Below are 22541 nucleotides of genomic sequence, written 5' to 3' on the forward strand. Positions count from 1 at the left end.
GTTGCGTTTGAGCCGTTTTGAGCTTGAGCTTGGGGTTTGTGCGCTGTGGCAATTAAAAAGTCATTAGAAGCGCAATGGTTGCGTCTACTTACAGCGTGGACAGCTTGGTGAGATTGGCAAACGTGTAATTGGATAGTATGGTGATTTGATTGTTGCTAAGATCGCTGCAAATAAAATTCATAAAAGTTAGCAACTTTATTGTGTATTTAATCGATTTTGGAGACTTACAGTCTGGTGAGGGCGCGCAAGTGTCTAATGCGTTCGTAATGTATCAACTCAATCTCATTGGACTCCAGATACAGTTCGGATGTCTCGGCTGGAATGCCGCGGGGTATCTCCTTCAATTGATTCCGTGAGCAGCGCACCACTGTGCCGGTGCACGTGCAGGCCGGCGGACAATAGCCGTCGCCCAGGCAGCCCTCGTTGTTGTCGCTGCTGCATTTGAATTCATTGTGCGGCAGATCCTTGATTTGCACATCACGTATCTTTGCTGGGGCCGCACAACGTGCCGCTCCGCCGTTCAATGATTTTTTACGCAACCAGTCGGCGAACCAGGCCAAATGGCAATTGCAATTGAATGGGTTCGATGCCAGATTCCTGCAAATTGATCAAATTGATAAATAATGCCAGCCAATTGTAATTTCAGCCCCAACTATGGAGTAAGAGCCCTGTTCGGTTCAATTAAACAGCATGCGGCAGCTTTCAATTAAGTTTTAATGAGCTTTTTCAAGTGTGAGTCTTAAATATAAAAAGTATACAACAATTGCTGACAGGCAAAAGTTGAATGAGCTGAGCTTTAATGAGCTTTGACTAGTATGAGCTATAGCTATAGCTAAATATCACTTTATTTTTAACCCACTGCAAATGCCCAATTGTTATAATGAGCTTTAATGAGCTTTTGTAAGCATGAGCTTTTTAATGTGTGTCTAATACAAATTTCTGTAGCTTTGTTTTCCAAACAAATTGCAGCATTCGTATGCTAAATCATGCATGCGAGCTTTAATGAGCTTTTACATTTACATAAACATTTTTAAGGCTTAAAAGGACTTTGATTTTATAATCCAAATTCCAGCATTTAAATGCTAAATCATGTAAGCGAGCTTTAATGAGCTTGCGCTTTTCAATGCGTGCCTCTTACAAATTTGAAGAGCTTTGTTTTTCAAACAAATTCCAGCATTTAAAGCTTAATCGTGTAGGTGAGCTTTAATTAGATTTTACCTTTAAATACAAATTTATTTGGCTAAAAAGCACTTTGATTTTGATATCAAAAGTGAGATTTAATAAGCTTTTGCATTAATGCATGCTAAGCACATTTTAATTATTAAATTCAAATATGCAGCTGAGCTTTAATAAACTTTTAACAATTAGACAAAGTCAGCTACGTTTTTCCTCAAGTTTATTTTCGGTTTAACCACTAAATTTGAAGTTTGCTAATTGCATTTTAACTACGCTAAGACCAACTGTACATTTTGATGCATTGGATGCTAACCAGAAATTGATTTATGATTAAATTTAACCAAGTTATTCATTACACAGTTCAGCAACTTTAGCCACAGTACAATATTGTGGTTATTGCTGCTGCTGCTGCTGCTGCTTTGGAACTTGCAACTGTAATTGCCATACACAGAGCTGTGCAATAAGTTTTACCATATTTATGCTTACAGCTTACACATGAGGCCCGGACCAACAATGTAATGTGATCAATGTGTTCATTAATTATTTACATTTTGCACTTTTGTCATGCAAATTGTATTTGGGTGGGGATGGGGGTTAGCATATGTTTCACTTACAACACTTTACACTCTCAGCTTGGGGGTGGGGAGTGGGGGCGGTCCAGGCCATAAGGCTTTTAATTAGACGCCCCTAGGAGAGCAGAAAATGAAACAATGGCTCGCAAATTACATTGGCAATTCCAAGCAGCCAAGTTCAGACTAATTTAATAAGTTATTTTGCTTTGTCATGCTATCAACGCTTGTGCAACATTTTGCTCTCTATGTGTCTGCCACAAGCAACTAACTAACACTTTCCTCCATCTGGGCAGCAGCAGCGGCAGCAGCTCCACCTGCATGATGAAGCAAGCGGTGGGTGTCGCTCGTGTGGTGCCTTTTCATTGATGCTATTTATTAGCTAGTTAAATGAATTTAACAATAACTTCAAGTGAAAGAGAACCACAACACTTAAGCAATAAGGACACAAAGTACAGTGAAGCATGTAAATATTTTAAGGGCCACAGAAACTGCTGAAAATGTTCGTAGCAGGCAGAGTAAGGGGAGAGATGCTCCCATTTTAGCTATTTTATTGCTGGCTAATAGCTATATTTAGTTTTGAAACTAAAAATATTAAATATATATTATATATATTTATTAAATATATTATTAAATTTTATAGAATGCTTTTAGCTAGAAATCAGACTATTTAGAAAGTGATTTGATTAGGTTTGTAGCTCAACTATTGATAGGATGAATTTTAAGCTCAATAAAAATAAATAATACTATAATTTTTAAACAAAATCATTGTTTTATTTACTAATATTAATTCAATATTTAAGCTTTTTATTGTTTATATAACATGGATATTACTTTCAGCTATTTTTTAGCATTTTAAATTTGATGTAGCTATTTCTAGCATTTTTTTTTAATCAGATCTAGCTATTTTAGCTCAGAAAATTTCAAATTTTATTGTTTGAAATATTAAAGAGCTTTTAAAATTCATAAAAAATGTCTTGAAGTACACTCTTTGCTTATAGAAGAAGCATTTTTTATACTAAAACCAACTCGAAACTGATTGATTGAGCTTGAGATTGATTTCAATATCTATGCTAATAAAAAATGTTGAATATTAGCAAAGAATATAAAATATGCTATAAGCTTTGTTATGAGCTGCATTAAAATATTGCAAGCTATATTATATTATTATTATTAGTTTTGCCTCATATTAGTTTGCAACTAATTTTAGCTTGACTTGCGTTAAATTTGAAATTCTGTAGCAGCCCAAATAATATTTATCATTTCAAGGAAAATTACGTGCAACTTTCAATTGTCTGCTTAGGCAGGCTGCACTGTTTATGCTTTTGCGCGCTTTATTGAACTCAATTTTAATTAATTAAATCATCGAAGGCTTTGTACTCGCTCCCGGCTGCGGCTCCGACTATGGCAAGTGTCTGTAGCGAGGGTTGATTTATAACAGGCGCGCACAACTAAAATTGGAGCAACGCACATGCTCCAGACTCACACACACACACAGACACACACACACACACATGCACTTGCTGTGTAGCAGAGGCAGCAATCATTGCTTAGTGCTGTTCGCTTATCGTAGCCCAGGCACCCCCAGCTATAAATTGAAGTTCAATTGAATTATATACAATAGTTAGCTGTGCTTTTCGGTGTGGCATGCAACAAAAACACACAAAAAGAACTGCTGGAGTGTGGCATGAGGCAGCTTCTGTTTTGATGTGGCCAAGCAGCAGCAGCAGGCGAACGTAGATGAAGATGAAGTTCAACTAGAGAACAATCAAAACCATTAACCTCATTTTATGTGCCTGTGATATGATGAGCAGGCCAGGGAGGGGGAGGGGGGCAGTGCAGGGGGCCAATTAATGCCACAGCTAAATCATTTATCTATTAAAGTGCACGCTGGCCAGCCAGCCAGCCAGCCAGCCCACTTGGCTTAGTTTTAATTGCTTTGCATAGACACGCAGCTGCCATAAGCTGCCAAATGCATATGCTAAGTGGCAGTGGAAGTGGGTGGGGTGGGGACTGTGCTGGGCAGGTTTATAATCTCTATTATACTTACAAAGATGTCAGCGAGTTCAGATGCTCGAATGAACCAGGCATAACGCATGAAATTTGATTGTCGTACAGATTGCTGCAAGAAAAATATAAAAATTAAATAAGTTGCAACTAAGTTTGAGTTCATTAATTAATTTGTTTTGCTTGCTCCACTTACAGCGTCTTCAGCTGATGCAGTCCCAGAAACATTTTGTTCGATATCTCCTTAATCTTATTCTCGCCCAATTGCAGCTCCTGTATGCGCGACGCGCCCTCAAAGGCATTTGGCTCAATGCCCGTCAGTTGATTGCGCTTCAGCTCGAGCCGCACCAAATGCGGCAGCCGTCCAAAGAGTCCGTCCGAATTAATGCGCCCCAATTCGTTGTCGTTGAGTAAACTGCGAAACAAGATACACGTAAGTTAATTCAATTTACATAAGCTAAGAGCGAATCAGCTAACTGCTGCCAAGATGGCCAAAAGACTCAAGCGCATGGTAAAAGAATTTAAAATGAAAAAAATTGCATTTAACTTAAATTAAAGCTAAGCTAAGTGTACAAAAATATATAAAAAAAATATATTATTAATACTAAGCATGTATGAAAAGAACTTTACATGAAAAATAAAATAGAACTGAAATATAAAACACTTTAAAATAGATAAAAATAAAATACATATGCTTAAATAAATACTTCATTTGAAACTAACTAGCTAACTTTAAATTTAAATGTCATAGCTGCTAGATTTTGTCTTTAATATGTCAGATATTAAATAAATATACAGATCTTACGTTTTAAAGTTTCTGAGGGGGCTTTAGGTTTATCAATTTTAGTTACAATAATTCGTACACATGGAAATTAATTATTATTTACAATTATAAAAATATTATAAAATTATAAATTAAATTATGTAGCTTTATTTCCTATAAAATATTTTATTTTTCAGCTAAAGTACTCAAATAAAATATTTGTTTACCTAACTTTCATTTTAAATATTCAAGCTTCTAAGATTTTGTCTTAAATATGTCATATTAATATAAGAGATCTTATAATAAAAATACTATTAAATTATAAATTAAATTATGTAGCTTATTTGCCTATAAAATATTTTATTTTTTAGTTAAAGTACTCAAATAAAATATTTTAAGCCTACTGAGATAAAATAATACACTAGTGTAGTATATAAAAATTTGAAATATGGTAAAGAATATTATTAATTGTTTTATATTCTCTAGCATTAATAATTCTTCAAACTAATTTAGTCTTCAATTTCAAATATCGTAAAGAATATTATTGAACTCACACACTCACACATTAATATAAAAAATTGAATAATATTCTTTATTATGTTTGAATTTGAATTCTCTAACAATAATTAAAAAAATTCTTTGCTATATTCTAATATTCTTTGCTATATTTGAATTTGAAGACTGAATCTATTTTGTATATATCAGAAATCTAAACTAATGTGTACTATTTTTATTACTTCCTCATCACTACTTCAATTAGGAACTAAGTTCTCTAAGCTGTAGTGCATATAAAATTTAAAAATGTTTTAACACAAAAACTTCTGCTGCATTTGTTCTTGTTATTGAGTCATAATTGAAATGCTCTGAAAGTAATTTGCTGGCTTGATTTAGTGCTAAACTACAAGTCTAAATATAAACTCGTAATGTGTGGGGTGGGGTGGGTGGGGGGATTAACTTACAGCTCTGTGGTATGCAGAGGAATGTCGCGCGGTATTTCCTTGAGGCCACGTCCCGAACAGTCGACGCTGGTGCCTTCGCATTGGCACATGGATGGGCAGTCGGAGTCCATGCGACACTCGCCGGATAGCTTCATGCGCAATTCGTCCCAGGAACCTGTGAATGCAATGGCTGCTTAAGTCGCTTGTTTGTGTGGGTGGATGTGGGTGTTAAGTTAAGACATATTCTTTTGCTGGGTTGGGACTGAGGCTGCGCCTTATTCTTTCTGTTGTACTTTGGTGGTGCCGGCGGCGGCGGCGGCGGGCGCACTTACATTTGAATTTCTCCTCGCGCAACGATTCAATGCGCTTGCGATGCATCCGCTTCGGTGACTCACAGCGTGCTCCACTTGTCTCTATGGGATTTTTGTGCAAATAGTCGGCCAGCCAGCGCAGATTGCAGTCACAAATGAAAGGATTCTTGGCCAAATGTCTGTGCGAGAAAGTATAAAAGTATATATATATATATATATATATGTATTGTAAATATAAAGCGAGCAAGCAAGTAGCATTGAATAGTTGTAGGTGTAGCTAAGGGTGGTTGGTTGGTGGGTTGGTCTCTCTATAAAGAAAGCTGTAGCAGGCTTGAGACGTCTTAAAAGTGCACCGAGCCCTGTGGCTGCGACGTTTCCGTTGTTTGTTGCTACAGTTGGAATTCAGGCTTTTGTCGTTTTCTTGCAACAACAACAAGAACAACAACAACTATTTTTATAAAGGCTTGTACTATTCCCATTGGCTTGTCTGCAGCTAATGCCGCCTTGATAGAGTGCTCACAAAAATGGCTGCTAACTAAACAACATTTCTATTACATTTTTAATTCACCATTTCGACATTTAAAAACAACATGGGGCAAATGAATATATTATTATTTATAAATTGCGCACATTGCAGACCTTTGCTCTCAACTTCGTTTTACACGTGTTCACTGGCATTTTTCATTTCATTTCATTTAGCTTTTGCATATTTAAAAATTCTTGCATTTGAAATTGTTGCAAAATATCTGCGGCCATTCTGATAAAATTGTTAACATAGAATGTTGCTATTCACTTGCAAAATGTTCTGTTTGCATTTATTAATTCTTTTTTTTATTACTTTTTGTATTTGTAAATATTTTTGTTTGATGAAATGCATAAATTTTATTTTAAATAAAGCTTTTGCTTTTTATCATGTAAATTTGTTTATATGCATTTGTTATTTTATATATTTTTATAAGTTATATTAATAAATCCATTATTTTTATTTTAATTTAAGCTTTTTTTAATTCATCAAGCAATTGTGTATTTTTTTTAGCATTGTTATTATTATACAAGTTTTAAATGAAATGAAAAATTGTTAAAGTAGAATGTTGCTATCAATTTTTATTTACTTGTAAAATGTTCTATTTGCATTTATTATTTTTTTTTTTTTTGTTTGCATTGCTTAGGTATAGTTTGTTTTTTTTTGTGCACTTTATTTTAGTATTATTAGATATTTGTATTATTTTTTTATTGCTTGATTTAGTTTTTTTTGTATAATTTATTTTTATTATTGAGTTATTTATTTTTTTAAAATTTATTTTAAATTAAACTTGTGTTTTATGATGGAAATTTATTTATGTCTTTGGTATTTTATATATTTTTATAAGTTATATTATACAACTTAAATAAAAATAAAAATAATGTATTAAATTATAATTTTAAGTTTAAAACATTATTTTAATTTTAATTTAAGCCTCTTTTTAATTTATAATGCAATTATATATTTTTTATTATTAATATATATATTTTTTGAATTCCATATTGGAACTTTGTTTGGCATAGTTTGTAATATTTCCCAGACCTACTTTCATTTAGTAAGCGTGCTTGTGTTTTTTTTTATTTAAAAAATGTGTTTACATTTATTTCGTTTATGACTTTTACGTGCATTTGTTGAAAGCCTCTCAGCCCTAAAGGCGGCGCACACTTGATTGATTTTGAGCTCATGGCCTCTTTAGCTATTTGCCCCAAAGATGACAACCCTGACAAATACTTAAACCACTCAAGCGTTGTATACAACTATATAACATAGTAGTATATATATATATATAGAGAGAGAGACTATGTATATATATTAGTGTCTTAAGCACAGAGCAAAGCACTTGAAGGCAGCAGCGCATTTATCGATGCTCAAGTTCCAGCTTTTGTTCAGGTTTGCTGCTGCTACGCCCCATAACATGAGCGTCTTTATGGTTCAGCGGCTGCGGGAGAGGGTTAGGAGGGGGGGCTGCTGCTTCTACTTGTTTGCTGCTAAACAAATGTCAACGCGTGGTTTGCTGCTGAGACGGGGTGGGGGCGGTGTGGGCGCAAGTCAAAAGCAACTACTAAATGCACTTCAGAGGTTTAACACCCAAGTGCCTTGGATGCTTCATTCAAGTTGCAACCCACAACAGCGAGCGGTTTGAGGCGTTCGTGTGGGCGTGGCATATGTACTTACACCGTTTTGATGCTCTTCATGGCGTCGAATGTGCCATTAGCCAGCGACTGTATGTTGTTGTCGTAGAGCGAGAGCAGCGAGAGGCTGTGGAGGTCGCGAAAGGCATCCTTGCGTATGCAGGAGATCTCGTTGGCATTCAGCAGCAGCAGCTGCAACGAGCCAAGTCCTTTGAATACGCCCGAGGGTAAATCCTTTATTTTATTGCCATACAATACGCTAAAAAACAGAACAGAACAGAACAGAACAACATTAAAAAAGAAGAAGGAAATGTTAAAAGCGGAGTAGGCAGCAGTGCCAGTCATTGTAATGTCTGTTGTTGTTGTTGTTGTCACTATGGGCACCAAAGTCGTTATTTTTGCACATATAAGCTTAAAGTAAATACATGGCGCACATATAAAATAATTTTTAAAAAATTGAAAACCAGCATATTTGTTTAAAAATTTGATTTGCTTACAATTTTTGGCAGTATTAAAAATTTTGAAGTCAATTAATTTAACATAAATGTAAAATGAAGCTAAAGTTATGTATTAGCTACTTTCAATAGTATTTTATGCTTAGTTCTAATCTAGGATTAACTAACTCTGACATAAATTTTAAGTTCTGCATTTCGTAGCGTATAACAAAGTATCTGAGGCTTTCCAATATAATAAGATTCATAAGCCTAACTAATAAATAAAATTAATAGAATAAATTAAATAGATAAAAAGTAAATAAAAAAAAAAAAATAGCCTGAATGCCTCAGCTGCTTTGACTACATCATTGTACCATAGTATTAATTCTAAGTTGCAATTAAAATAAATAAATAAAAAAAATCAGAGGCTTTCTGAAAAAAATAATTACACCAGTTTGATCTTATAAGTGTTGCCACTTTTCTAAAAAAAAAACCCACATGTTGCTGCTGAATTTTTAGTCCAAAATTGTTTAAATTTAGTACTAAGTGCGCAGGTCGCAAAAAACATACAAAACTCTAAATTATTCTAACTATCTAACTGTTTAACACTCCGAATCTATAAGCTTATCAAATATCAAACATATATCTATATATCTATATAATATATCAAACATAATTTTTATATAAAAGTCAATTTAACTTAAAATATTTTTTGTATTCTTTTTCTTTTAACGTCGACTGTTCATAGTTGACATTAAATAAATAAAGTTGCTGCCAAATTTCAATTCCTTGTTTTATGCCAAAAATAAAGATTTTGGTACCCATAGTGCATTGCGGGCGGCAACTGGTTTGGCGCACACAGAGACAGACACACAGCAAAGCGCTGGGCTGGGAGTCCTCTGTGGCCAGCACACAGGTAATCTGATGCCTTGCGGTGTTGCCAGCGCTTAACATAGGCCGATTAGCCCCCCCACAACTTAAAGCCAACTCAGCTCAGCTCTGGGCGTTCCAAAAGGCGCATCAACAACAACAGCAGCGGAGTGACTGCTGTCTGTCTGTCTGTTTGGCACTCGTGCAACACACATTTTTGCCTGTTTGCTACTTGTTGCAGCTACTTACAGCGTTGTTAACTGCTTCAGCCCACTCAGCGCATCGTGTGCAATGCGTGAAATGTTATTGTTGCTTAGATCGATGCGTCGCAGGCGTCGAAAGCTTGAAAATGATTTCGCTGGCAGCTCCGTAATATAATTTTGCTCCAAACGTCTGTAAAATAAAAAACAAACAAATTTAAGCAATTGTTGTTGTTGTTGTTGGCAATTTGTAAAACTTACAGCTCGGTTGTATCATCGGGCAGCGTAACGGGCACACTTGTTAGACTCTTCTCACGGCAATCGACGATGCCATCGGCACAGCGACAGGGATGCGGGCAACTGTTCTCCACACCGCATTCCATGGGCGCATGCTCGGTTAGGCCTGCAAAGAAGAAGCAGAAGCAGCATTAAAGTAGCAGTTGCATTACGATTTGATCCACAATGCAGCAGCAGAAGCAGCAGCAGCAGCAACCACATAATTATGAATGCTACTGCAACGCGCCAAGCTGCAGCAACAGCAACTTGCAACAGCAACAGCAGCAGCAACAGTTTTTAGCATCAGCGCCTCAGTAGCCGCTGGTCATAAATGTTTACCCACATAATTCCATAGCATTTGCTACGCAAAACGAAAGTCAAACAAGCAGTTTTAAGCTAACTAGCATTGCAACGAATAGCAGTTACGCTAACTTTAATAAAAAAAAGAAATTTATTGCTAACTAGCATTGCAGCGATTATCTTAGAATTTATCACACTATACAAAAGACTGTGAGTTCTGCTCAAAATATTATATCTATTCTATCTATTATATTAATAATAATAATAATCTATTATATGGAGTTTTTTTTGCGTTAAAAATTGTTAAAATATTATTTTTAGCAAATTAGATGCAATTTGTATTCTAAATTTTTTTTAATATTAACAATTACTTTAATTACGTATTACTTTAATTTTCTTTCATTGTTTTTTTATCTTTTCTAAGTTACTTTTTGAATGCTTTTAATTTGTGAAAAATAAAAATAGTTGTAAGAATTTAATTTAATTTTTATTTAATTAGTTTTTTATATTTTTTCTAAGTGACTATTTGAAAGTTTATAATTTTTGAAAAATAAAAAATTAATTTAATTTTTAATTGGTATTTTTATTGAATGCTTTTAAATTTTTAAATTTATTTAAAACTGTTAGCTGTTAAAATCTTAACATTTTGCTTTGCCTAATTATTTAGTTTTTAACATAAAAACTTTGAGCTGAATTTCTTTATAAATCTGCCAACCTTTGCATAAACTCAAGCATTAAACAAATAATACCAACCAACTAACTATGGCTAGTCTCTAATTTGGGAAATAGGAAACAACAGCACAAAATGACAGGCACTAGTCTGGGCACTCTCGAGGCCAGGCCAAGTTGCAATTCAAAAAGTCTTAAATGAAAATCTTTGGGAAATTGATTTTGCACTTTTGCCTCGGTACTTAAGCTCAAATTGGCAGTTAAAGCTAACGACAAACTGCTTTATAAAGCCTTGAAACTTTTGCTTGCATAGCAGGCAGAGCAACAACAACAACAACAGCAACTTGGCAACAATAATAAGGCTTGGAAAACTCGTTTCATGGCATCGTTTGGCGCACATTTTCCGCTTCATTGAGTTCAGCGAGTCAGTGGCTGGTTTTGTGGTTTTCTATTTTGTTGCTGTGTATTTTTTTTTTGGGAGTGTGAGGGGGGCTTGAGATTATGCTTTGGTTTTGGCTACGTTTCCCACTTGGGTAGGGGGTAGAGCCCGCAGCGTCTGCGAGCATCTGCATCCCAATCAAGCAAGCGATGATGGCGTTAAACGTTTTGGCAAACACAATTCTTTGGCTTCATCATTCACTCGGTCGCTCGCTCGCTTGCTGGGGCGTGTGGGCGGCACAGCGGGGGCGTGCCCATATGAATACTTATGATTTACAACGTTTTTGTGCTGCTTGTGCCTCTGACTTGGCATATAAAACTAATTAATTTAACTGCCCCCCACTCACACACAGAGAGAGACTCAACTGTCGTTTGTCCATTTTTGGAGCTTAACAAGTTATGCATGCATACCTGAGCATTTGAACTCCTGATCGTGCAGGTCCGCCACGTTTTGGCCCTTCAGCTGCGAGGGCGACTGGCAGCGGGTGTAGGGCGCCAGGCGTGGAGAGCTGCGTAGGTAACGCGACAGCCAGGACAAATGGCAATCGCAGGCGAACGGGTTGTCCGACAGCCGCAGCGCTCGCAATCTAGCCAAGCCCCCAAAGGCATTGTGAGGCAGAGCGGTCAAGTTATTGTTATTCAATGTGCTAAAAGGTAGGGAGAGAGTGAGATTAAAGGGTTAGTTGCAGCATATAATTAACTGTAGACAGGCTATAATTATTAATATGCATTTAAAACTGCATACATTTTTTATAAGAGCGCAACATTTTGAATTTTAATTAACTTCTAATACATAATAAATTTATATAGCATATTGTGTTTAATAAGCAATAAAAATCAAAACAAAAGCAGCTTAAATTAAAGTCAATTGCAGCTTAAGCTTAATTTAATTCATTTGTAATACTAAAATTAAAATAAAAACAAAGTAAACTAAAATCAAATTTGAGATTTAATTCAATCTAATAACTCCACAGTGTGAGTTTAATAAGAATTTACATAAAATTTAATTAATTAAATAAGCGACTAAAATCAAAATAAAAGAATAAAGTTAGCTAAAGTCAAGTAAAGCTTAGAATTATAGATTTAATTTGATATATAATTAATTTCTAATAATTTCTACATAAAATCAAAATAAAAGAAGTTCGAAGCTTTATAATTTAATTAAATAAGCAACTAAAATCAAAATAAAAGCATACACTAAACTAAAGTCAAATAAAGTTTAAAATAATATATTTGAAATAATTTCTACAGTGGATAAATCAAAATAAAAGAAGTTTAAAGTTTTAATTCATTAAATAAGACGACAATCAATAAAAAAGGTAAATTAAAATCAAATAAAGCTTAAAATTATATATTTCATTTAAAATTTAATTAACTTCTACATAAAATCAAAATAAGCTTAATAAGGCTATGAAGGTTAATAATTTAATGCATTAAATAAGCATAAACTAAACTAAAGTCAAATAAAGCTTTAAATTATATTTCAATGCTAATAATTTCTACAGCGGATAAATCAAAATAAAAGAAATTTGAGAACACAATGGAAATGAAAAAAAAAACAAATGCAGCTTACATTTTAATTAATGACTAATACATAATAAATGACAAGTAATCAATTACATAAATCAAAACGAAACAAAGCATAAAGACTGAATGTCAATTTAAATGAAAGTCAAGCGGCAGCTTAACATTCTGATTAAAATGACGTTATGCATATTGAACATATATTTTTAATAAAGTGAAGCTGCTTGGTATTGAGAAACTTACAGTATTTCCAGCTCAACCAGACCCTTGAAGGCATGCTCATCCATGCAAGTGATTTGATTGTTGTCCAGCTGCAGGCTGCGCAAGGACTGCGCACCCTTGAAGACTCGGCGACCCACAGTGGTAATGACATTATGCGATATATCCCTAAGTAACGTTCAGGTGGGCATAGGTTGAAAGTTTTGAATAGATTAATAAGCAGCGCTAGCTACACTACATACTATATATATCTATATATATATGCATTTGTTCAAAAACTACATAGCTACAGTTTACTTACAATCGCGAAAGACTCGCTGAACTTGTCACAAAGTTTTCAGGTATTGCCTTAAGTCGATTGTTATTTAGACGTCTGAGTTTTGTTATATAGTGTAGAGTGTAGAGTTTTTATAGTTGTGGGTGTGGTATATAATTTGTTGTTTGGGTGTAGTACGAGCAAAACGAAACGCAACGAAAGTAGAGAGATATGCATATGAAATAAGAGACAAAAATAACAAATCAGATACAAAATTGTTTTGTTGGTTTTGTTCACGAAATAAAATTTTACAATCAATTGGTTTTTTGCATAGCTACAAGCTATTATTATTATGTGCTATAAATTCTATATATAAAAAAGAGCAGCAATAATTAATTCGGTTAGTTGAAAGAGAAAAATATTCTCATGCACTAGCATAAATTGCAATTCGATTTGGTTAGTCCTGCAAACAAATAAAGTTCGTTACTTACAGTCGCTCCAGTGAAACCAAATCTTGCAAAGCATTCTTCTCAATGGTGTGGATTTGATTATCCGTTAATTGACTGTAAAATTCAAAAAGAGTTACGTTAACATATTATACACATTTTTAAATATATTTAATAGCAAAGTTGCAGTTGCTTAGCAACTAAACAAGGCTCATAAATCATTATGCTTAATCTAAGACAAAAATTTAGCGGCAATGCTTGTTGGCATAGTAAAGAAAAAAAATAGCAGACACTGTGACTAGTTTTGATACACTTTGAAGTTACGCTAAGTATTGTAGAAGGGTATATTTACTTAATGTAAATGTTTGCTAGCGAATTTATTTATTTATGGAATGTCGACTATGCACAGTTGATGAAAAAGACTAGAAAGTTTATATATTAAGTTGTGTCTGTATGAACGACAAGATCTCAGGCACTATAAAATTTAGAGACACTTAAAATGGGCATGTAGACGCGCCTATATTCGTAGCATAACGTCTACTGTCTATCTATCAAATATGTCTGTATGAACGACAATATCTCAGACTCTATAAAGTTTGAAGAAGCCCAATTTGGCATAAAGATGCGTCTATATTCGGAGCATAACGTCTACTATCTAACTAACTTCTATGACTGTATGAACGACAAGATCTCAGATACTATAAGACTTAGATCAACCCAATTTGGCATAAAGATGCGTCTATATTCGGAGCATAATGTCTACTATCTCTAACTAGTTTCTATGTCTGTATGAACGACAAGATCTTAGATACTATAAGATTTAGAGCAACCCAATTTGGCATGTAGATGCGGCAATATGTAGAGAAGCGCATGCTCGCTAGATGGCGCTGCAGTAACAAAATGAAATGGCATATTTACTGTTATATCTATACTTTTTTGATAGTCAAACTGCACTTGTCTGTAGCTATTAATTTCTACTCAAAGTGTATTCAATGCTGGTTTGCGCTCAACTCAAGCAACGAACGAAACTTTCAATTTAAATTGTATGCAACTAAAATGTATGCCAAATTATCATGACATTTAAATGCAATTTGCCAGCGACAGATTTGCCAGGCAGTGTTGCAATTGCATATGTAAATTAAAAATAAAATAAAATAGCGTTTAAATACTTACAGCATGCGCAGCTTGGTTAAGCGCTGAAAGTCCGTTTCATATATCACGGTCAAATTATTGCCCTGCAGATCGCTGAAAAGAAAGAAAAAGGGAAATTAAATTGTAGCAAGCGAAAGAGATAAATCTTGATTAGAAGTCTGCGGTTAATTAAGTACGCAAGCAATGTTGCAAGTAGCCCTAAAGCAGCGCTAATCGCAATCAGCTGTACAAAACGTTTGTGTGTGTGTGTGTGTGTGTAATAATTTTTAATTGCTTGTAAAACATAGCAACAACTGAGATATAAGATATATGCAGACAAGCAGCTGTAAGCAGCTGTTGTTGTTGCTGCTGCCGCTTGTTGCATGTGGCAGCCTTTTGTCTGATAACGCACAAAAATATGATATTTAATCATTTAACATGCACTGAGCCAGGAACTTCAGAACTTGTTTTCGAGGCACAGACAGCGAAAAACGAAGAATTTTTGTTACCTGTAGATGTCATAACAATGAAATGCAACCAAAGAGATACAAAATACCAACTTAAAGATACAGACAACTGTATGCGCATGCGCAGCCAGCAGCAAACAGCAACAACAACAACAACAACAACTATAACTAGTTGCTCTCAGCTCAGCTGGCTTTTGAGTAAGGTTTGGCAGTTCCAGGCCCAGACCAACAGGTAGTAAGACCTTCAGTCGCTGCGTCTCACACCAACAAGAGACACACACATATATATGTATATATATATTTCTTTTTCAGCTTAAGCCTTAATGAATCTCGCATCAAGTTGCCAACACACACACACACTCATACACACGTACGTTTTTTTTAATGAGCTTAATATCTGTTGGCAGCTGTGGGCATCTCTCTGCGCTTAGATCCACCAACTGATTACAATTTTTACCGCTTGCGCTTCACCAACAACAAAACTCACTTTTAATTGCCTCGCATTTTTCAAACGCTTTCAAAATACATTTGTAATGATTTTACAAAATAATTATAATTTGTTATTCAAGTTTTGTTTTAGCATATAACATTTAACTTCATTAAATATTTCTGGCATTCACAAATTAGGCAGCTTTGCCTTTTTTTTTGTTATTTACTATTTTTAAATGCTATACGCACGCTTAGTATTAAATGTTAAAATTCTAGCTGCCTTTAAAAATTTAAATAATAATTATAATGAACGCAGAAAAAAACAAAAATTTTATTTATGCACAATTTATGCAATTAGTAAATTATTAAAATTCTTATTTTAGGACACGTTATTGCCAATGACTCATTATTAAATTATTACGCATATTTTACGTTTAATTTTAATTTGGATTTTTTTAAAGCATAATAAATTGTAAATATTTTGCTTACAAAATTTAAAATACTTTTTTGTTGTTATTTTTATTTACTTTTAACTTTCCATAGTTAAACAAAAAAATATAAGTTAATAAAAAATAAATAAGCTTAAATCACATTGAAATATTTACAAAAAATTCAGATTTTTTTTATTTAAAAATTATTATAGCAAATTAAACTTGTTGTTATTTTTATTTACCTTTAACTTTCCATAAGTAAACAAAAAAATAAGAGTTAAAAAAAATAATAATAAAGTTTATATCACATTGAAATATTTGCAAAAATGTTATTTTCTTTTTATATTTAAAAATTATTATAGCTAATTAAACTTTAGCACCTTTTTCTGGCTTTAATCAATTTTAAAATTTGTAGCTTATTTTATTTAGTGAATTTTTTCTTTTATTGTCTCTGTTTTTTTAAATTGTCTAATTTCCTTTAGTTTTAATTTGCTTTAACCCGTTTTTAATTATGCCTACATTTATATATTTTATTTAATTTCCAAGCGTATCTCAATTGTCGTCGTTTAATGAAAAAAATGTTTTTGGGGTTTTGCTGGGTTTTTGTTGTTGTTTTAGGCTTCCCAATTAGGTTCAAACGGCTTTTTGCGCCATTTACTTTTGATTTGCTGTCTTTGATGTGCGACAGCAGCAGCTGCCGTTGCCGCAGAAGATTTTTTGGCAGCTATAAATTAGCCTCACCTTGTTAGGTGAGAGGCAATGGGAATGGGCATGGGAATGGAAGGTGTGAAAGAGTCAGCCGGGTTGCTAACCCTTGGCACCAAACGAAGCAACATAGAATAGCTTAAATCATATGCAAAAAAGTTGGCGTGTCAATTGTTGTAAAACGTGTGGGTGACTGACTGACTGACGGACTGACAGCTAGAGCTGGTATACAATGTAGTTGGCCATTCCTAATCCTTGGTACATGCCAGCTACTCGGCCTGCGCGCTTAAAGCATTAACATACTCAAAGCCTAGGCGCTGGCTGTGTAATTAAATGGGAGCCAGAGCTCTGGGGAACGAACTGGGCTGGGCTGGGTCTGGACTGGGGCTTGGGCACATTTTTGCATATTGTGTTGTTTGAGTTGCGCCAATAGTTGTTGGGGCATGTTCAATATTTGATGTGCTAGTTCTAGGTGACACTAGGGTGGCTCAAGCTGTTGCTGCTGTTGCTGTAATTAGCATAGCTAATCACACTCTAGAGCGCCGCAGCTCTGTGTGCTGTGCTCTGTAATCAAAGTAATAATAATTAAAATATGCTCTGCACTGTTCTAATTAAGTCCCAGCGGACTTTCTTTTAAAGCTGCTTAAAAGCAATACGAGCTGCCAGCCCTTTTTTCAATTGTCTGTCTATAAGTAAAAAATATAATTCTCTCAAGTGCTATTTATATGAAAACAAGCTGTCAATCATATTTTAAGTATGCCGAGGCTCAAGTTACTACATGTACCTTTTTGTATCTTTAACATTTGATACAGTTCTGTGATTTTCTTGTGTTTACTTATCAGCTTCGTTTTGTGTTTGTTTTAATTTCCAACCCCCAAACTTTGCTCACATATAAGTTGATCACGTCCATTTCCCAAAACTTTGTATTCAATCTCCAAATGTCACTCAACAAGTTTTTGAAACACCCTGTGTTGTGCCCAATGCTCAGGCTGGTATTTGAAAAATGCAAATATGTCGTGCATGGCTGGAACTTTGTGTCTGCTCTTTGATTCGCCTGATACCCTGCAGGCGTCCATTGGAACTAATTTAAAAACAATCTGTTTGCAAATCAAGAATAATGTGCTTTCAACTTCAATTTAAGTTGCCTCAACTGCTGCTGTTTACTTATCGTTACTTTGTTTATAAACTTTATAGCCCAGTGTAGCGTATTTGTCACAAGTGTAACCTGCTTAATGTTGTTTTTTATATATTTGCGAGTTTTTTTATTCTTTTTTGTGCGCTGCGCTGTAGCATTTTGCATAAAACAAATGTGTCCCTGAGCGCTATTTGACTGTTGCGGAGCGCCGGTTGATATCTGTTATTAATTTATGTAGAAATAAATAAAAAATAGCAACAACTGTGTGTGTGCGGCCGACTGCTGCTGCTGCTTTTGAGGTCATAAGCGGGGGGGTGGTGTTGGGTGCACTTTGCATACACTTGCTAATTGCCGGCGCGTTAATTTATGTGGCGCGTCCACAAAATGCGGCGCGCCGCTGTTGACGCTGGCTTAATGCATTTGTTGCTTGGTCAGTTGTGTGCGTGAGTGTGTGTTGCATGCAACAATTGCCCAAGTGGCCACGTCGGCTTCGCTTGGTCTTGTGCCTGCTCTTGGCGACAATTAATAAACTTAATGGCGATTTAATGTATGCCGACGCTGATTCCAACAAATTCCGCATACGGAATTCACAATTCGCACTCAGACGCAGCTCAGACTCCTTATCGACAACAACATGCTCACGGACTTTATTTATCTTTTAACTGTTTGCTTGTCTATGCTGATTTTTTAAGTAAATATAATGCACTGAGTGCAACATCTGCAGGCGCCTGGCGAGCCGAGCCGAGTCAAAAGGCGCTTATATAACATAACACAGCTGCACTTAAAAGATATGCCACGACTATAGATCATTGTCAAGGCCAGCCAAAGTGAAAGGGTAAGAGCTCAAGCGCGGGGCGGGGTGATAGCGATAAGTGCTTGCCCTAATGCATGTGCATGCCAATTTAAATGTAAATATTGCATTACTTAATCTCAGCTTAGCTGCTAAGCTAGCAAACGTGTTTCAATTAGCAATTAACGCTGCACATTTTTTATGCAAAGTGGCAAATAATTTAAGAGTGGGCATGTTGATATTAAAGGGAGCGCTCTTTGTTTATCATAGCAAAGAGCATAACATTCTATGCTGCTCTTTAAATTCTATGCTCTTTGATTATATTGCTTTGATTGCTCATTTGCTAACTTTGATTGATTGTTACCATATACATATAAATATAGCAATTATCTATTTTTATTATGCTGGCAACTTTGTACATTTCTTGTTTAGTTGCCAGCAGTGATGAACTGTACTTTGAACACACATACATAGATCAAAGTGCAAGCATAGCAGCAGCAGAGAGGAAGAGAGCGCAAAGCTCTTAAAGAGCGTAAGCTTAGCCCACGCATGCTGCTAGCGAAAGCAGCGCTGCTGCGACTGAACGAAGCGTCGCTGCTGCGTCTATACGAAAGCGTCGCTGCTAGGGGTGGCAACATATGCAGGCAGGCAGCCCTCAGACTTGGCAAAAAATTCACCTGACTTAAGCACAATTGTATTCAAGGCATTGAAGCTACGTGCTTAACGTTAATGTCTGTATTTAATATTGTATTTGTATCAATAAATAAAATGCTCTTATTTGCAAAGGAATCTAATCGTATTGCAGAACAATTAAATAAAATATTTGTGAGGCTTACTTTGGCTTTAAATTTGTGCTACAATTATTTTGCATACAAATCAATAAATGAAATTATTTAGTAAGAGTTAATGCTGATAAATGAGCCAAAAATGATTAAAATATTAGCCGATTTTTATAAGCTATGGCTTTTAATTCTTCTTAATTTGCTAAATAATATTTTAGTTTCTAAATAAATATTATTCTGGATTATTATTTTTGTATTATTTATTATAATTTGTATTTTTGCTTTCATAGTTGCTTTAATTGTTGTTGCTTCACTTGCTCATGCTTTAACTATCTCGCTCACTCTCTCTTGCACTTAATCCTTGGCTGAAATTCTTTACAAAATTCTTAAGCTATGTTATGCATTGTTTCACTCTTAGTTTGCCCGTTCCCTTTGGTTGCACATAAATTATTTAAGTTGCATGGTATGGCTTGTAATACTCACAGTCGTTCCACATCGGCGGATATTTTGCGCGGCACCTGGGTTAATCCGCGATGCGAGCAGTCGACAGTTAAACCGCTGCAGGAGCAGACCCGCGGACAGCGCGCCTCGGTGATGACGCCCACACCGCCGCCGGGTATATGAATGCCCACGGATCCAAGGCCGCCGCTGGCAATGGCTGAGCTGCCAAAGCCGCCGGCATAGGGATCAGCATTGACCGTAACCACCAGCAGCACAACCAATAGTTGTATGGGCAACAGGATTAAGGACTTTGCTGCTTTACAACGCGTCGGTGGTTGCAGCGTGTGTCGTCGTGTGGCGGGTGGTGTCGTCGTCGTCCTGGACGGCAACGCCATTGTGGCACATTTAAGCGGCAACGTGCCTAATTGAAAGTATCGAGTGCGTATGCGGACGCCACTTTGTCAACAGCAATCACGTTCACACAAATATTTGCACAAGGAAAAAAGGATTGGAAAGGATTTGTCCTTGTCGTTACGGCGCCCCCAAACTACCAATTTTATATATATATATAAATATATATTTGAATTGTTCACGGCCAGCGGGCTTAACGTTGTCGTTGTTCGATTTTATGTTTTATTTCGCTTCGTTGTTTGTTTGTTCTTCTGCCTTGTAGTTATTTTTCGTAGTGTTGCCGCGGCGCTCACACTTTACTTTATTTTATTTTGCAGCCCGTCGCGACCGCGCGCCAGCGTCGAACTGTTGGCAGCTGGACGTTAGAACGGAGAGAGAGAGAGACTCGCTCGCAAGCAGCGAGTGACAAGCAACGAGTGCGTAGGTAGCAGCAGCAGCAGCAAAAGGTAGGTAGACGTCCAGCGGAAATGCGCTGCAGCAGAGCTCTGCTACTTTTGCTTTTCTTTACTTCTTTCTTTCGTTTCGTGCGTTGCGTTTTTGTATCTTTGAGATACTTATGCACTGGCGCGCTCTTGGGCCACTTAGCTGTCAGCAGTTAGAGTCGCCTCGCCAGCAACTTCATCATCATCAACATTATCGTCGGCAACTTGTCTTGCCTGTAACCTGCTGCGCGCATCTGCAACGGCATAAAAAAGAATATATATATAAGTATATATAGTTGAGTATATGTCAAGTCAGAAGAAATCATGAAAAATTATCTATAAATTCGGCAAGCGTGTCTATGTCAGTGCAATGGCAGGAAATTGTTACTGACTGACGATACGATAAATATATATATATAGCATATATATACACACATGTGTGCTTTATAACACTTAAGCATAGCTGAAAAAAAGTCGAAAAAGGAAACGTACCGAAAATAAATTGACAAGTGAGCTGCTGCCGCTGCCTGCGCTGGGGTCGCACTTAAAGTTTTTTAAATATAAACTAAAAAATTACGAAAGAATATTTTTCAGCTTAACGACCTTTGTGTTGAACTCCCCGAACTAATTAGCTGCTTACAATATTTTTTCCAAAGGGTAGCAAAACCACCTGTCACTAGCTACAGCTGACAGCAGACTAATCACCTAACACACAATTGTTATAAATGAAAGAGAGCTGTGTACATATGTTTGTTGGCTAATTCGTTGTGTGCTTTGCATTCCTTAGCAATTATTTTATTGTGCCTTTTTATAAACAATTAGATTTAAGCGTCTTAAAGTGCGCACTCAATTAAATAAAACGCGCGCGCGCTTGAGTCTCTAACAATTCTAGAAAATCTAGCGACTACTTCAAATCGCTTGATAAACTCTAGTGTCTGCCCGCCTGACCGAATCTCTCTCTGTGTCTGTTCTATATTTAAAGCATGTGTGGCACTCTGTACGCTTCGCTTGGTCCACCAATTCCAATTCTCAATCTTCATTTAGTCGTTTTGTGCCTACGCTTGTGGCATACTCGTCACCCCCGCTCCCTCTCCCTCTCTGACTGTCTTGTTGAGTATTTAATTTGCAAATTGACATGTTAAGTACACACAGCACTGCAATTTATTGAAATTAATTGTTTAAATTAACATTCGGATAGGCTGACAGCACAGCGATTGACTACAAATTTGATTGGAAATATGAGTGATAACAAGCATCTCATATTATCATCAAAAAGCAAAAGAAATTGCTCTGGCAAAGCAAAAGCCGATGCGGGGGTTTGGTGTGAGCGGGACGAAGCCTGTCAAACATTCTTAGCTGGCAATCAGCGTAGTAAACTCAAATGAAATCTAATTTAACAAGCTTGGGAAAATATTTATTATACCCTAGGCTCGTTGCTAAAGGCTATATTTAATCAACAATAAGTGCTGGGATTAGATTTCCATGTCGACAGACACACACACACACACATACGTTTGATTAATTAAATTATATTTAGCACCTAAGGACAGCATGCTTAAAGCATTTGTCGTTTTTTTTAATAACAAAGTGATTATCGATACTATCGATATTAAGCATATGGCTTGATTTAAGTTACTAATAAAAATAATTAATGAATATTAGTTATAGAACATTATGATGTACTTTTCGCTTGAATACCAGAAAAATATTAAGAATCAATACTATCGATAATAGGTTATATCTAAGCATTAATAATAGTTTCTAACACAATTATATTCCAAACTGAATAAAATATTTAGCTTAACAATTTGCTTTCATGCATTCAAGATATTATTTGTGATAAGATA

At 35.6% G+C, this 22541-nt stretch overlaps 1 protein-coding gene across 1 annotated transcript in view; it reads right to left on the reverse strand.

Moving 5' to 3' along the window:
* LOC108596569 (protein slit) overlaps positions 1–22541 on the reverse strand; it is a 67074-nt gene that overhangs the window by 8538 nt on the left and 35995 nt on the right. Inside the window, 15 exon segments of the mRNA XM_017982475.2 lie at positions 93–164; positions 229–597; positions 3796–3867; positions 3949–4167; positions 5475–5628; positions 5786–5943; positions 7962–8177; positions 9472–9615; positions 9684–9825; positions 11517–11752; positions 12873–13016; positions 13150–13221; positions 13596–13667; positions 14724–14795; positions 19904–20948. Of these exon segments, the coding sequence (XP_017837964.2) occupies positions 93–164; positions 229–597; positions 3796–3867; positions 3949–4167; positions 5475–5628; positions 5786–5943; positions 7962–8177; positions 9472–9615; positions 9684–9825; positions 11517–11752; positions 12873–13016; positions 13150–13221; positions 13596–13667; positions 14724–14795; positions 19904–20256 (2495 nt within the window). The 5' untranslated portion in view covers positions 20257–20948.

Source organism: Drosophila busckii, chromosome 2R, assembly GCF_011750605.1.
Source record: "Drosophila busckii strain San Diego stock center, stock number 13000-0081.31 chromosome 2R, ASM1175060v1, whole genome shotgun sequence".
NCBI lineage: Eukaryota > Metazoa > Arthropoda > Insecta > Diptera > Drosophilidae > Drosophila > Drosophila busckii.